Source organism: Hyposmocoma kahamanoa, unplaced genomic scaffold (assembly GCF_003589595.1).
Source record: "Hyposmocoma kahamanoa isolate Upper Pololo Valley unplaced genomic scaffold, ASM358959v1 129, whole genome shotgun sequence".
NCBI classification, from domain to species: domain Eukaryota; kingdom Metazoa; phylum Arthropoda; class Insecta; order Lepidoptera; family Cosmopterigidae; genus Hyposmocoma; species Hyposmocoma kahamanoa.
In genome coordinates, this window is record NW_020653460.1 from 2,182,280 (window position 1) to 2,196,331 (window position 14,052).

Consider the following 14,052-nt stretch of genomic DNA (forward strand, 5'->3'; position numbering starts at 1 on the left):
TTGTATATTTGTGTGCGTGCCGACGAGCGTAGTTACAAGTTGCTTACCCCTACATGAATTTGGTTTTTGCCTCACTTGTGACAGTTCGTTTGATATGAAACTATCATTCTATGCGTTATTATTCTAAGGTCTCTCTTATATCCGCCGTTATCTTCATTAACTTGTTTAGGTTTCCTTCGATATTCAAGGAGTGGTGGCGCCAGTATTCACCCCAATAGATGACCATGGTGAGGTCGACCTGAACATCATCCCAGGGTACTTACAGTACTTGACCAGTCATGGAGTTCATGCTATCTTGGGTAAGGCTACAACTAGGTACTATTTTAATAGTTTTCAAACCAAAATTCAGATAATATACGAGTAGGAATGTAGTTATAGCCTATAGACATTAGGAACACTACGAAAGTGCACCTATTCCCCATTTCATATAGTGGTCATTTCCAGAAGTGATCACTTTAAAAAGTGAACATATTTATCATCTATCTAAGTAAACATATTTATTGTACCACAAAACTATTATAAACAGTTTATTCACAAGTGGACACTATAAAAAATCTACATTTTTAAGTAGTGGACATATTAAGAAGTGAATATTTTAAGAAGTGCACATTTTGAAAAGTAGATTAGACCATTTTAAGAAGCAATTTTTTAAATGTATTAATGATTTTTTAAATTGTATTAATAAATCACTGAATGGATTTTTCAATACGTACTAGAGATGCCACGAATAATGATTTGGCCGTATACCGAATATTCGGCCACGCTCTCAGCCGAAGCGCCGAATATTCGGCTGCCGAATGACGGCGTGAGATCTGTGTATTTTTAGCGCGACCTGTTACGACCTGTCTCATTGCGCTGCATGCGGAAGTAACGGTCGTGGGATGTTTTTATTTCGCGTAGATCAGACAGCAGATCCTTACAAGTGGTGGTCAGCAAACGCAAAGCAGTATCCAAGCCTGTCAAAACTTGCTAAGATTTATTTAGCGTCTTCTTGCCGTAGTGTTTATAGTGAGAGGCTACTTTCAGAAGCAGGAATTGCTTATGAGAAAAAGCTCAAACGTTTGTTACCAACCAACGCTGAAAAAAATGTTTTCATTCATCACAACCTGCCACTGATTGAGTTTGAGTATGTATTAAAGCAATAATTTGTGTAGGAAATGAAACATTTTTCAAACCGACGTTTCGGGCCCTTTACAGGTCCCATGGTCACGGTTGACTGAATATTAGAATCGAATATTAGATAACTGGTTGATGACCATACCACGTCACTTCACTTGATAATAATTTCCACAATTAATTACCACGTGATAATAATTTCGTGAATCATATATACTTAAGTTATCAATAACTTAAAATTTGCATCCTTTGTGTAATAAGACATCTGTAAAATGATAACATTTCAGGAGAGATACATAATAAAGATCCTACTATAAAATTTCACATATACATTATTTATTTCATGTATATAATTCCTATTATTTTTATAAATTTAATGTGATACAAAATACTTTTGACGTATGATCACATGTGGCTTTTAATAATTACCAAGTATAATTACTAGTGACTGGAATTGAAGGAGTTAATATACCTAAAGTACGAACGTTTTCTTAATATGGACATACACATTTTGTCATCAATGCATATAAAATTTGTTTTTTCTACTGTTTGATGCTAAATGATAGTACAACAAATACCTACGGTATCAAGGATTTTCTTTCAACAGTTGGTGGGACTACAGGCGAGAATGTGACCCTGAGCTTGAAGGAAAGGAAGAGCGTCTTGAACGCGTGGATGAAAGCTGCGAAACCAGCCCATACTAAGATCATTGCTCAGGTTGGCGGTGTACCGTTTCCTGAAGTCATAGAAATGGTAAGTTTCAGAGCGATGACACACAAGCGTTGCGTATGGTTAAGTTGTTTGCAGTGACGCGCCGTTTCAACATACCGTGTGGCATGTCGTTCTGATTTATATGTAGTACCTACAACGCAACGTCGCAAAGCGTGACATTATTTATTTATTGCATCATGAGTCAGAGGATGGTATCTCATGTAAACATGGACCTTGTTAGGGTATTGCAATCGAATTAATAATTCATTTTATATATACCTACTTAACTATATCTACTTAATTAACAATTTTATACTTTAAGAAAAACTCTATTAACTACTCTAATAAAAATATAAAGTATCGAGTTTTTAGGTTTTCGCGATTGTTACAATAGGAAATGAAACTATTTTTGTGGATTTAAATCGCGTATATATCGCGTTGACACAGTCAACCGCGACCATGGGACCTGTAAAGGGCCCAAAACGTCGGTTTGTTTGAAAAAACAAACATACAACCAAATAATCCCGAAAAATAGTCACATTTCCTATATAAACTATCACTTAAAAATTGCTAAATATTTACGTATATTAAAAGGAGGTGGTTGGTGGGAGACAGAACATTTATCCATTATTGTTCATAGCGCTCTATCTGACAAGAACTCTTATATTGAGTAATAACCTTTAGATACGAGTAAGAAACTTAACTTGTTTTTAAAACATTTAATATGTATACTGCCGCGATCAGTAAATGGTGGTCTGTCACTATTTTTATTTTTTCCTAGGTGGATAAGGTATGAAGTTACTGCAAGAGAAAAGTAATGGCGGCAGTTTGGGAGTACGACTATGAAATAGAAATGAAATTCTGAAGAATCCTGAATTTGAATCACTGTTGTTCAAACCACCTTATAAACAACGATGAATATGTTTATAGATGTCATTTTTTAAACACCGAGCGATCGCTTCAATTATATAATAAATGGTGCGTGTTTATGCGAATGTGTGCGACCGTACAACTCGCACGAGGCGGGTGTGATCACATACAAAAAGCGCTGCTACGTTTGTATGGAGTTACCCTATTTGTCTTATTAGAGCGTCTTCTAAGTAGATGCTTGTAGAAGAGCTGCAGTGGCGCATCCGTGGCGAGACTACTAATTTTCATACAATATTTAGCGCGTTACTTTTGCAAGCTAGATATGTACAGAGTCAAAAGCACGTCAAGCTTGACGCTTAAGATTTAAAACCAACTCTATGCCGCTTACGATAAGAACAGTCCAAAGTACGAAGTGTCAAGCTTGACGTGCTCTTGGCCCTGTACATAACCAAGACTCAGTCTAATCACGTTTCCCATTAAGAAAAATGAACCGGGCATACATACACAGAGATCACGGTATATATACATTTTTTTAAATTTAAGTAGGCTTTCGTTTGTCCACAATATCACCTGATGATATTTGAAGATGTGGACGAGAAAATTACACGCTCGCCTGAAGAATACTTGTTCACGCTTGAGGATATTCAGGTTTTTCGTGAAACACAAGACTTATTACACTTAGAAATATGAATGTACGTTAATATATTTACAGGCAAAATACACTGAAGAGAAGAAAGCCGACGCAATAATGACTCTACCAGAGATCTACTACAAGCCCCGTAATGTGGATTCACTTGTATCCTACCTGGAAGATGTGTCCCACGCCGCGCCCTCCCTCCCGCTCCTGTATTACCACTTTCCTATGATGAGTGGAGTGAATGGTAAGTCATGATTATAGAAAGAAACATCGTTGTTTATAAAGTAATTAGATTTTATCTAAAAATTTGAAAATTTATACGCATATTGTAACCTTACATTTATATGACAACAATGAATGACATACAACAATACGTAATAGACATTTTTCAGTTGCCTTTGAATTGTCCAATTTTGTTGTTGTCTTTTTCGATTTTTAACCGACTTTTAAAAGGAGGAGATTCACAACTCGCCTGTTCTTTTTGACCAAGACTTCCATATAAAAAAATTCCGCGTTTCAGATAAAGTTGAGAAGACCACGGTACTTAACAAAGCGAATACTTTTGAAGTCGGTTTTTTTTTATAAGAATGTTATAATACTTGTTTTCGAGAATCATATATAAGATAACATTATAAAAATATTTCTTTATTTAGGCATACACCCATTAATAAATTTAACATTTCTTATTACATTACATAACATTCAAATTGAATATTATTAACGGAAAATTATTATTATTATTGAAGCAAATAACGAAAGAATTAAATTAAATTCAATTTGCGTTACAAATAATAAATAAAAATTATAATTAATTTTTATTATATTTTATATTTTTAAAACGGAGTGTTCGTTTAACTAATCTTATACTATCATTACAATACTATTAGCCGAATCGCTCAAAGACTCGGAAGGAAATCATCTACTCTATTCACGGCAAACATGCCATGATAATAATTTCACTAATCATATATACTTATGTTATCAATAACTTAAAATTCGCATCCTTTCTATAATAAGACCACATCTGCAAAATGATAACTTTTCAGGAGAGATACATAATAGAGATTCTACGAATGACATTAATCGATAACTTTTATATGCTTAAAATAGGAAAGTTATAAAATTTCACATATACATTATTTGTTTCATGTATATAATTCGTATTATTTTTATAAATTTAATGTGATCAAAAACACTTTTGACGTATGATCACATGTGGCTTTTAATAATTGTCGAATCGCTTCGAAGGACTTAATATACCTAAAGTATGAACGTTTTCTTAATGTGGACATATACCTTTTGTCATCAATGCATGTGACATTTGTTTTTTTTCTTTTAGAAAACAAACTAAAGATTCCAAGATATAGGTTTTTTTTCTATAATACTAAATGACGAGACCAACAAGACGTGCGTCTGGTGGTAAGCGACACGCCTGTCCCTAACAGTTGCAGTGCCATAACACAAAGATATGAGGGTCATTGCCACTGCGCCCGACACCCTCAAACGTAAGTTGACAAGTCCCATGTGCCTGTAATTTCACCAGCACCCCTTACCCTTCAAAACCGGAACACAGTAATGCTAAAATTACTGTTTGGCATCAAAAATAGGTATGGCGGCAGTACTTGCCTGGATGAATTCTTTAACAAGGTGCTCTAGTGCTCCTAAGGTTGACTCATGTTTACTTTTTAAATGGCTAAAATGTTTAAATACCTAAGTTACTATAGAAACACAGCTATAATATTATTTTTTGAGACATAATTTGTCGCCAATGTACTCAAATTTCAATAAATAATACGCGTATTGAAGCATAATCAGTTCCGAGAAGAGAGTCACCATTCGCGTTATCGGTCCGCTATTGTCTATGGGATCCGAAGCCCAAAACGAAAGCGTTGTGGCTAACGGACTGCGGACAGCTCACGGATCGTTTTGATTTCGTACGCAGCTGCGGTTGTATATTTTGAGAGTAGGCCTTCAGTTCCGAGAAGTCCCGATACCTATACGTTAGGTCTTTGACAGGAAGCCTTTGAAAATAATAAAGGGAACACCAGTGGTGTAGAGTGTAGCGTAATTCAACACCAACTGCGTATTTAGGGGATCCACGAAGTTCATTTACTTGTCCATCATTTTGTAAGTTTTCGTTATATGAGGAATGTGCCGAACGATGAGACTGTAGAAGCATTTTTATTCAAATTATGTTTACATTCGCAGCCTTGGTGAAATAAGGTCACATCTGCAGAATAACAACCTTCCAGAAAAGAGATGTGAAAATTCTACGAATTAAATTGATCGATAACTTTTTATTTCTAAATAGGTAGATTTCACATATCTCCTAAGGCGCACAACAAAATGTATATATATGAAGTATATATGTATATATGAAGTTTTTTTTTATTATAAAATATTGACCTCCATCTCACCTGATGGAAAGTGACGATGAGGTCAACGATGGAGCTTGCACACCTAAATATGCCTATTCATTCTCGCCTTAAGAAGGCCCAAGTTATAACGTTCAGGGAATAAATCTGCAGGCAGAGAATTCCACTCCTTAGCCGTTCGCCGTATAAATGTGAAGCGTAACGCTTCGTTCTTTGGAATATCCCCAACGTAGGGGTGGAACCCAAAGGGACAACTTAAATATACTCCGTTCTGTGGAGAAAAGACACGCCTGTGCTTTGGTAGCGTTAAATTTGACATGATTGGCATCGCCCCAACCGGAGACTGCCTTGAGTGTCAAATCCAAACGGCTAACCTTGGATTCTCGACAAGACTGGATTTCCTTTCCACTGACCCTTGCAATGGTCCAGTGCCTATCTACAACGTGCTGTCATCAGCACACGCAAAGGTACCTGGTATTCACATATCATTGATATGCAGCGGAAAGAGAGTTCGAAACCCAGAGACAAACTCTAGCGTCGGAAGTTATTGTTCGGAAGACTACTCTTCCGAAGGCTACCCTTCTAAGACCACTTGAATCGAACATTCGCTCAAGAAATCCGAGATTCAGAGAGAGAGAGAAAGTGAATCAGACCCAGACATATTCCGATGATCAAGAAAAACCCTACTGTAGGTACATTATAAATATCGCATTCAAATTTAACACTATATATTCCATTCGACCATAGGGTATTAGAGAAAAATATGTTTTTCGTCCAAAACTTAGGACACAGTTTGCTTGGTTCTTAGGCATTTATTTATGTTTAGTAAATTTGAAAGTACCTATACTGAGCGCTTAGCGCTTTTTCCATTGTAGTTCGCTGGGTCTTAGGAGGATATATATAATTTGGTTCATGTGTTCATATTATTTTCATGACTTTTATGTAATAGCAAACACTTTTAGGAGTAAGAATTTTCTCTCTTGTGTTCTGACACGTGTCTTCGAAATCTCTTCATATTATACCATAAAAAATATTATAGGTACCATTGCTCTTCTTTGGCTCCGCAATGACTCTGGATAGCATTATTAAACCCCGATAGGTGTTGGACATAATTCAATGTAGCAGGCAACTTTTTAAATGGAGGCAGTACTTATACCGTATCTAAGGCTGTTAACAGATTGACTGCATGAAGTCGGTTTCTAGATCGACTTCATGCAGCTAATGCATGAAGTCATTTTCAACTACATGCAGTCGAGGTCTCGGCGGCATGAAGTTGATAACGACTTCACACACTAACTGCAAATATGTTGTCAATGTGTTAGCAGCCTTACGTACTTATGTCTTTTGTGATTGTTAGACGTATTTTTTTTTCAGTGAACATACCAGAATTTTTCTCGCTGGCTTCATCCAGAATCCCGAACTTTAAAGGTATGAAGGCAGATCTGGACGCAGCAATGCAAGTTAACGACTTACTGCGTGACGATCAGAAGATTTTCATCGGAAACCACGTAAGTTTACTGAAGTTAATCGCGAGTTGCGTTATCTTTTATAATAGGTACATACCTCACCCTTAACATTCACCACAGAAGTTATTCTTCATATTATAAAAATACTAATGTTTTCAAGGCAAATAGATAAACAATGGTTCTTTCTACTGACCATAACTATTACGTCAATACGATTATATTTCTTCTTAACAACGACATTAGTTTCATCTTTGATCTGCGAGTATGGTCATATCTCTGCCTTTGGCGTCAACTGAATTGGTTTCCCATTCGTGAACGCAGATCCTAAAGAATATTAACCACTCTTTTCTCCATTTTGCTCGACCCGACTGCATCCGAGATGCGAACTTCGATCTTTCCGTAACCGTAACTATCTATCTATCCTAATCATTTCTTTTCACCGTACTGGTTTTTTGTCTAATTCTTTCACCCTTCCTTCAATCAATCCGTTTTTGGAACGCGCTCCCGCTCCACGTAAGACAAACTCTGACTGACCAAGTTACCTGTCAAGCGCATGTTACGCAAGCACCTTTTTGCTGTAAGATGAATAGGTACTCTGCATTAATGTTGTTGTGGGTATACATCCATGGCTTTCTGAAATAGTGGCCTATCTCAACATCAACATAATTCATAAGGACGAGGGTTATAGAAATAACTGATACATATCCAACGTCAAAGCCGACGAATAATACGAGTACACCGGTCACTTGATTATTTTAATCAATAAAAAGTTGGGTGTCTTTTTTATAACAAAATTTTAGCACATTCTGAATGCAGCTGTATTATAACACTATATTATGAACTATTTTGGTTTGATCCACTATTCTTGAAAAGCAGCTAAATATATATATACTATTATAAGACACATGTATGTTAATTATTATATGCGTAGCTATTAAATATGTTTATGTTATATTATATAAATTTTATACAATATAAATTAACTTTAAATGTTTGGCTTATGGTATTTTGTGATTCTAGTTTAAGTACCACCAACCTATTTTTTTTTCTGTTTGGCCCAATGTCGACTGATAGAGAATACCTTATGGCGTTAAGTCCGCCATTTGTATTATATTTTAAAATGCAAAAATGTTTCAATAAATATATAATAGCCCAAAATATTTTCCAGATGATTTCCCCGGCAGTGCTTCTCGGTCACGAGTCCAGCATTGCGACTGTCACTAACATGTTACCGGATCTGGTTCAGGGTATAGTGGCCGCGTCTAAGAAAGGCGACGTTGCGAGTGTCAGAGATCAACAAATGAGGATGAATAGAATTGTTGACGCTATAACTTCTCAAGGTGACTACTTCTGAAGGCACTAACGTATCCAAATGCGAGTATAGAAGAGTTGATTGGTCATTTTGTTTGTGAACCGGAATGACATAATATAAATACCACCGGGTTGTCTTTCATCTGGCGCGATAAACACCTTTTAGAGTCTTCTTAGAACACTTATACAAGTAACTAATTAATCAAAGAATAACAGTGTTAAATACAACAAATGTATTTGACACTGATCGGCTGTCCAGACCGATCTCGATCCAATAACCTAGAGCCGACTAATTTCGATCAATAGGCATTTTTGTTGTAAGCTGGAAAGACTGAATTAAATACCACTGGGTTGTCTTTCGCTTTACGTGATTCACCATTTATACCGTCTCCTTAGTAAACTTATACAAGTTAGCAATTAATTAACGAAGAAGTTATAGACAAGAAATGTCAACCGATCTGTACCCATTTACTACAGCCGGCTGATTTCGATTCACAGAGTTTTTTTTTGTTGTGAGCTGGAAAGACAGAATTAAATGCCACTGGGTTGTCTTTCGCTTTACGCGATTAACCATTTATACGGTCTCCTAGTAAACTTATACAAGTAACCAATTAAACAAAAACAGTGTTAAAAACAAGAAATATGGACAGCCAATCTGTACCCAACGCAACACAAGATATTAACTATGTTTCAATCGCTATCATTGGAATGCTCCCTTATTGTAAATTTCCTTATCTCTAGGAATGTAGTAAAAGTTATACGTTATGCTGTGGATATTTAAGTCAAACTATTCTTCTAGGTGAATTCCTACCATCAATGAAAGCTGCGATGTACATGATGACAGGCATCAGAGTTGGTAAGCCTCGCCGACCGATGGCAGCACTCGACGAGAAACGTGTGCGCGTCATCAAAGACAACCTTAAGAATCTTTTAACGACGACTTTTGACTTTTGACCAGAAGAAGGTTTTGGTGCCATTTAGATAGTACTTGCCTACTATTACTTATTTGCTTGAAATTAAATCCATAGTGTGTTTTTTTTATTGTATTCCTTTTCAGTGGCTAAAAATCAATGTTAGCATGGATCAATAACTCTAGAGGGCTGCTAATCTCCATACTACAGTAACTTAGTAACTCTAAAAAAAGATCAAAATTCCATCTGTACGAATAAATCGTACGTGTCTGTTCTTAATTTAGGTCGTAAACATTATGCTTTCTTTACAATAAATTTTAGTGTACATCACGCACTCAGCGGAGTTTGTCGTTTTAATTACCTCCGTCCATCACCTTATCATATTATAAAGTCGCACTGGTGTCGTCACACAAAAAGACAATCGCAAACAAAATACATTTTTTTTTCGAACTATATTAGGTAAGTGACGAACAAGTCGTGCGCCTGATGGAAAGATACACGCCAGTCCATAACAGTTGCAGTGCCACCAAACATAAATAAAAATGACAAGTATCGCCCGACAAGCCCGATGCTCACGACATCCAGTTGTGTGTCGGTCTAGTGAGAACCCTAGTGCACAAATAAATAATGAAGATCTAGTGCGGATAGCTAGAAAATCTCTCACGGCTAGAAGATGCTGACACTCGCCTCTTCAGTCCCTTCGAGAGCATGGACATCGCAATATGTCCGAAACGTCGAGGTAATTAAAATATGTTTTATATGTGATTAAGTCCCGAATTAAAAATCAAATAATGACAAAATATATTATTTTTAATTTCAAAATTTTCTTTCTTGTATAATTTTAAGTACGTAATTTATACAAAAGTATTGGAATATATACGATCTTTTTTCATTTAAGTATGCAAATAAGTAAGTTATTTACAAAGTCCCAATGCCTTCAGTTTATTCTGAATCCTTTTTCGGGCTTCATCAGTCAGTGGCCTCTGGGGGAGAGACGGGGGGCCCACTTTGATACCAGTTACTATTTCCATACCTGCCTTCATTATCGGCACCCAAGGACCTGAAATAAGAAAAAGGCCATCAGAACCATATCTCAATTGCGACCTACAAATTATAATACCCAGATCCCATTAAGTATGCTATTACAAAATAATATCATAATTAACAAAAATCAAGGAAAAGAAACTTTTATTCTATTATACTAAAATTATTTAGTAATTGCCCAACAAATCACTATTTTTATACAGATAGAGGTTCCTTGGAGTTTGAATTTACCTTCAACAGTATGAGCCTCGACTGCTAAGCTTAGTTTCTCCTGTAGAACTCTGGCTTTGGCAACGTCGTTCGTTTCTACAGCATCCAGAATATCTTGAGCCAGTCTTGGGAATATGTTCCACGTAGTCCCGATACTGGACTTAATGCCTAGAAGTGCTGCTGGAGCAACTAACTGAAATGCAGAAAATTCTCGTCCAAAAAAACGCAGAAATCGATTTAAACCTGTGGTTAGCTACATGTTACTTAAATTGGAACACTATTGAATATTATACTGGCCGTAATCATTTACTGCGTCCAGTGATACGGACACCCTTGTTGTACGTGTCACGGCTTAATGTCTCCACAAAGTCTGCCGATGTTGTGGAGTAATATGGGTAAAAGCCAATGTTACCCTGAAGGTCCAGCAGTTGGGGTCCCGCCACAATGGGAATTATAATTCATTTGTGGTCCCGCCACAATGGGAATTTTAATTCATTTGTGGTGATAGTACTAACTCAGCATTTGACGACATTCGTGTAGTACGAGTTTTGGCCGAAGGGTGTCATGCGTCGGTACATGACACCCTTCGACATGACACCTTTCCAAGGCCGGTTACCGGACGCCCACATTGCGTCTCACGTCGCAGACAATACGTGTGAATAATACTTACTCATTAGTGCTGTATTATATTATTATATATGTGGATCTTTTGTAACCTGAATATAAATAAATAAATTATAAAAAAATAGATGTGGTTGATGACTTTATCATTTCGATCAGCCGCGATCATAAAACTGTAAGGGCCTGAATCGTTGATTTGTTTGAAAAAAACAAATACACGCGATTTAAATCCGAATAAAATACTTTCATTTCCCGCTGCCATGTTTTTTCTGATTTACATTAAATAGGCGTTAGCCTAGTTTAGCAGTCGTTTCGTTCCAACTAAAGGTCCTTTTTTTTATAAAAAGTAAGTGCGCATTTGACCTCCATCTCACCTGATGGAAAGTGACGATGAGGTCGAGGATGTGGCATGCACACCTAAATAATGCCTATTCACTCTCAGGGAATTTGGGACTTGTCAACTGCATGCCACAAGACGGGCGTAGTGACAGTGCTCCTTAGATCTTTGCAATTTAATAAATCTTGAGTGGCACTACGACTGTAATAGGTAGGCGTATCGCTTACCATCAGGCGCATGACTTATTGTTTCTATTAGAGCGATGCCACACGGGCGCAGCCGGTGCGTCGTGTCATCGCAGCGGTATGATTTCAATGTGCCGACTGTCATAAGAGCAATGGGGTGTCGCAACGTACCGCCGCCTTCTTAGGTACGCACCGCAGCACTCCTACCCGCTTTGTCTCCTGGATCCATTGTCCGTTCGCAGTAGAGCTCCATGTGAACGAGTTCGTCCAAAGAAGTATTGCCACCTTACCTATTTCTGCCGTCAAGCAGTAATGCTAACATTACTACGTTACGGTTTTGAAGGACAAGGACACTGGTGAAATTAGAGGCACTTGGGACTTGTCAATTTATGTCTCAAGGTGACGATGTGGCAGTGCATCTCAGATCTTTGTGATTTAAAGATCTGAGAGGCACTACAATTGTAATGAACAGGCGTGTCGCTTACCACCAGACGCACGATTTGTTCGTCCCGATGGTCCCGTCACATGGTATCATAAAAAAAACATAGTGCAATTGCATAAACTAAAATTATATCAATAATAATATAGCCGCAAAAAAACCGCAATGGAATTTTTTTAAATATTATTGTCAAGTGATGGGACGAACAAGTCGGGCACCTGTAGGTAAGCTACACGCCTGTCCATTACAGCTGTAGTGCCACTCAGCTCCTTAAATCGAAAAACCTAATCTAATCTCAGGGTGACGGGCGCAGGGGCAGTGCGCCACTGCGCCCGTCACCCTGAGACATAAGTTGACAAGTCCCATGTGCCTATAATTTCACCAGCATTTTTACCCTTCCCTCTTCCTACCCTTCCAAACCGGAACACAGTAATGCTGACATTACTGCTTGGCGGCAGAAATAGATAAGATGGCAGTACTTCCCTGGACGAACTCTTTCACAAGAAGCTCTACTGCTACTAAATTTAATGCACGGACAAGTTACCTACAACACGTTACAAGCGTTTCAATGATTTTGCTGCATGTTTTTCCTTGTCACGAGCAAGCCAAGCTACACGCATGTAATTTCACAAGTCTATCTCTAGACTAACTTTACCGTATCAGCGCCAAGGAATATTTCCTGGTCATCCTTGAGCGTTCTGAATACTTGTGCCCCTTCGCTAAGGTCGTTGGATGTGAACTTGATGCCTTTGAAATTTGGAATACGATCTGTGGCCACTGCTACGAACGACGGCATATTGACTGAAATAAACGAATTTTTTTAAATTTGTTATAAAGCAAAACAAAACCTTATAACTAATTACAATCTAGCCGTTTTACAAGACTAATATAGTATGGTTACTATTGGAACACTTAGAGACGAGTGGCGCTGCAGCTGTTATGGATAGGCGTATAGCTTATATTGCTAGTCATAGGTATGGTGCTTCACTATTACTGAATTTGTATTTTATTAAAAATCCGTTTGTACGACACAACTCAAAAGTCTGCCTTCTTCGAACACCATAAGATTTAAGATTCAAGGTTGGGTATGTAGAGCCCCAACCTGAGACTACAACAGGGGTATAACTAGTAATATGTAACGAGATAACGCGAGCTACTTACTTTCAACTTTGGTCATACTAGGAATATGATAGTACAGCACAGGTAATTTCGGTGCAGCCTTGGCTACGATCTCTACGTAGTTCACCAACTCAGTCACTGAAGACGGCTTGAAATAAAGCTCAGGGAGAGTGAGAAGGGAGTCTACCCCAGCTGACTGGCAATAGGAAGCCTGAAAGAAGAGAACATTTTTATGACTAACAAGTCGTAAATCTGGTGGTAAGGGACACGCATGTTAATAACAGTTGCAGTGCCGCTCAGAGCTTTAAGCCGCAGAGATCTCAGGGGCACTGCCATTACGCCCATTCCCTTGAGACATAAGTTGACAAGTCCAATGTCCTTGTGATTTCACCAGCTCAGTATCCTTCAAACCGGAATGCAGTAATGCTCACATTACTGCAAGGCGGCAGAACTAGGTAAGGGTACTTCCCTAGACGAACCGACCCACTAGGAACTTCTACTAAAAAAGATTCTCTCAATTTTTTTACAACCAATAAACTTTATTTTAAACGAGAAAAGAACGATCCTGAATACTATAAGAGTGTAGAGCTAGGAAAATGATTTTATACAACCCGACATCTTCCTTAAGATCATTTTGGAGGGAAAGATCGAGGGGAAGAGGTCATCCCAAGCTCAGCTACTTAGACCAAATAAAGGAAAA

The 14,052-nt window shown here is 37.6% G+C and overlaps 3 protein-coding genes across 3 annotated transcripts in view; 1 reads left to right on the plus strand and 2 right to left on the minus strand.

Annotated features, from left to right (window-relative positions):
* Positions 1–1,865, minus strand: part of LOC113240271 (L-asparaginase-like) — a 58,533-nt gene extending 56,668 nt beyond the window's left edge. Inside the window, exon 1 of the mRNA XM_026477529.1 lies at positions 1,699–1,865. Within this exon, the coding sequence (XP_026333314.1) occupies positions 1,699–1,826 (128 nt within the window). The 5' untranslated portion in view covers positions 1,827–1,865. The remainder of the gene's footprint in view (positions 1–1,698) is intronic.
* A 1,405-nt stretch (positions 1,866–3,270) lies between these two features.
* LOC113240272 (N-acetylneuraminate lyase-like) lies at positions 3,271–9,440 on the plus strand. Its single transcript, XM_026477530.1, has 5 exons — positions 3,271–3,345; positions 3,410–3,578; positions 7,084–7,217; positions 8,344–8,515; positions 9,286–9,440. The coding sequence occupies exons 1-5, from the start codon at positions 3,271–3,273 to the stop codon at positions 9,438–9,440; spliced, it is 705 nt and encodes a 234-aa protein (XP_026333315.1).
* A 736-nt stretch (positions 9,441–10,176) lies between these two features.
* LOC113240293 (N-acetylneuraminate lyase-like) overlaps positions 10,177–14,052 on the minus strand; it is a 4,895-nt gene continuing 1,019 nt past the window's right edge. Inside the window, exons 4-7 of the mRNA XM_026477558.1 lie at positions 13,395–13,563; positions 12,889–13,034; positions 10,673–10,844; positions 10,177–10,457 (exon numbers count right to left, since the gene is read on the minus strand). Of these exons, the coding sequence (XP_026333343.1) occupies positions 10,312–10,457; positions 10,673–10,844; positions 12,889–13,034; positions 13,395–13,563 (633 nt within the window). The 3' untranslated portion in view covers positions 10,177–10,311. The remainder of the gene's footprint in view (positions 10,458–10,672; positions 10,845–12,888; positions 13,035–13,394; positions 13,564–14,052) is intronic.

What these genes read in the sequence shown, in the direction of transcription:
- LOC113240272 (XM_026477530.1), top strand. Translation starts at nt 3,271, where the DNA reads ATGATATTTGAAGATGTGGACGAGAAAATTACACGCTCGCCTGAAGAA. An exon ending in AGATTTTCATCGGAAACCAC is followed by an intron (nt 7,218 to 8,343) that starts GTAAGTTTACTG and finishes AATATTTTCCAG; the next exon opens with ATGATTTCCCCGGCAGTGCT. An exon ending in TGACGCTATAACTTCTCAAG is followed by an intron (nt 8,516 to 9,285) that starts GTGACTACTTCT and finishes CTATTCTTCTAG; the next exon opens with GTGAATTCCTACCATCAATG.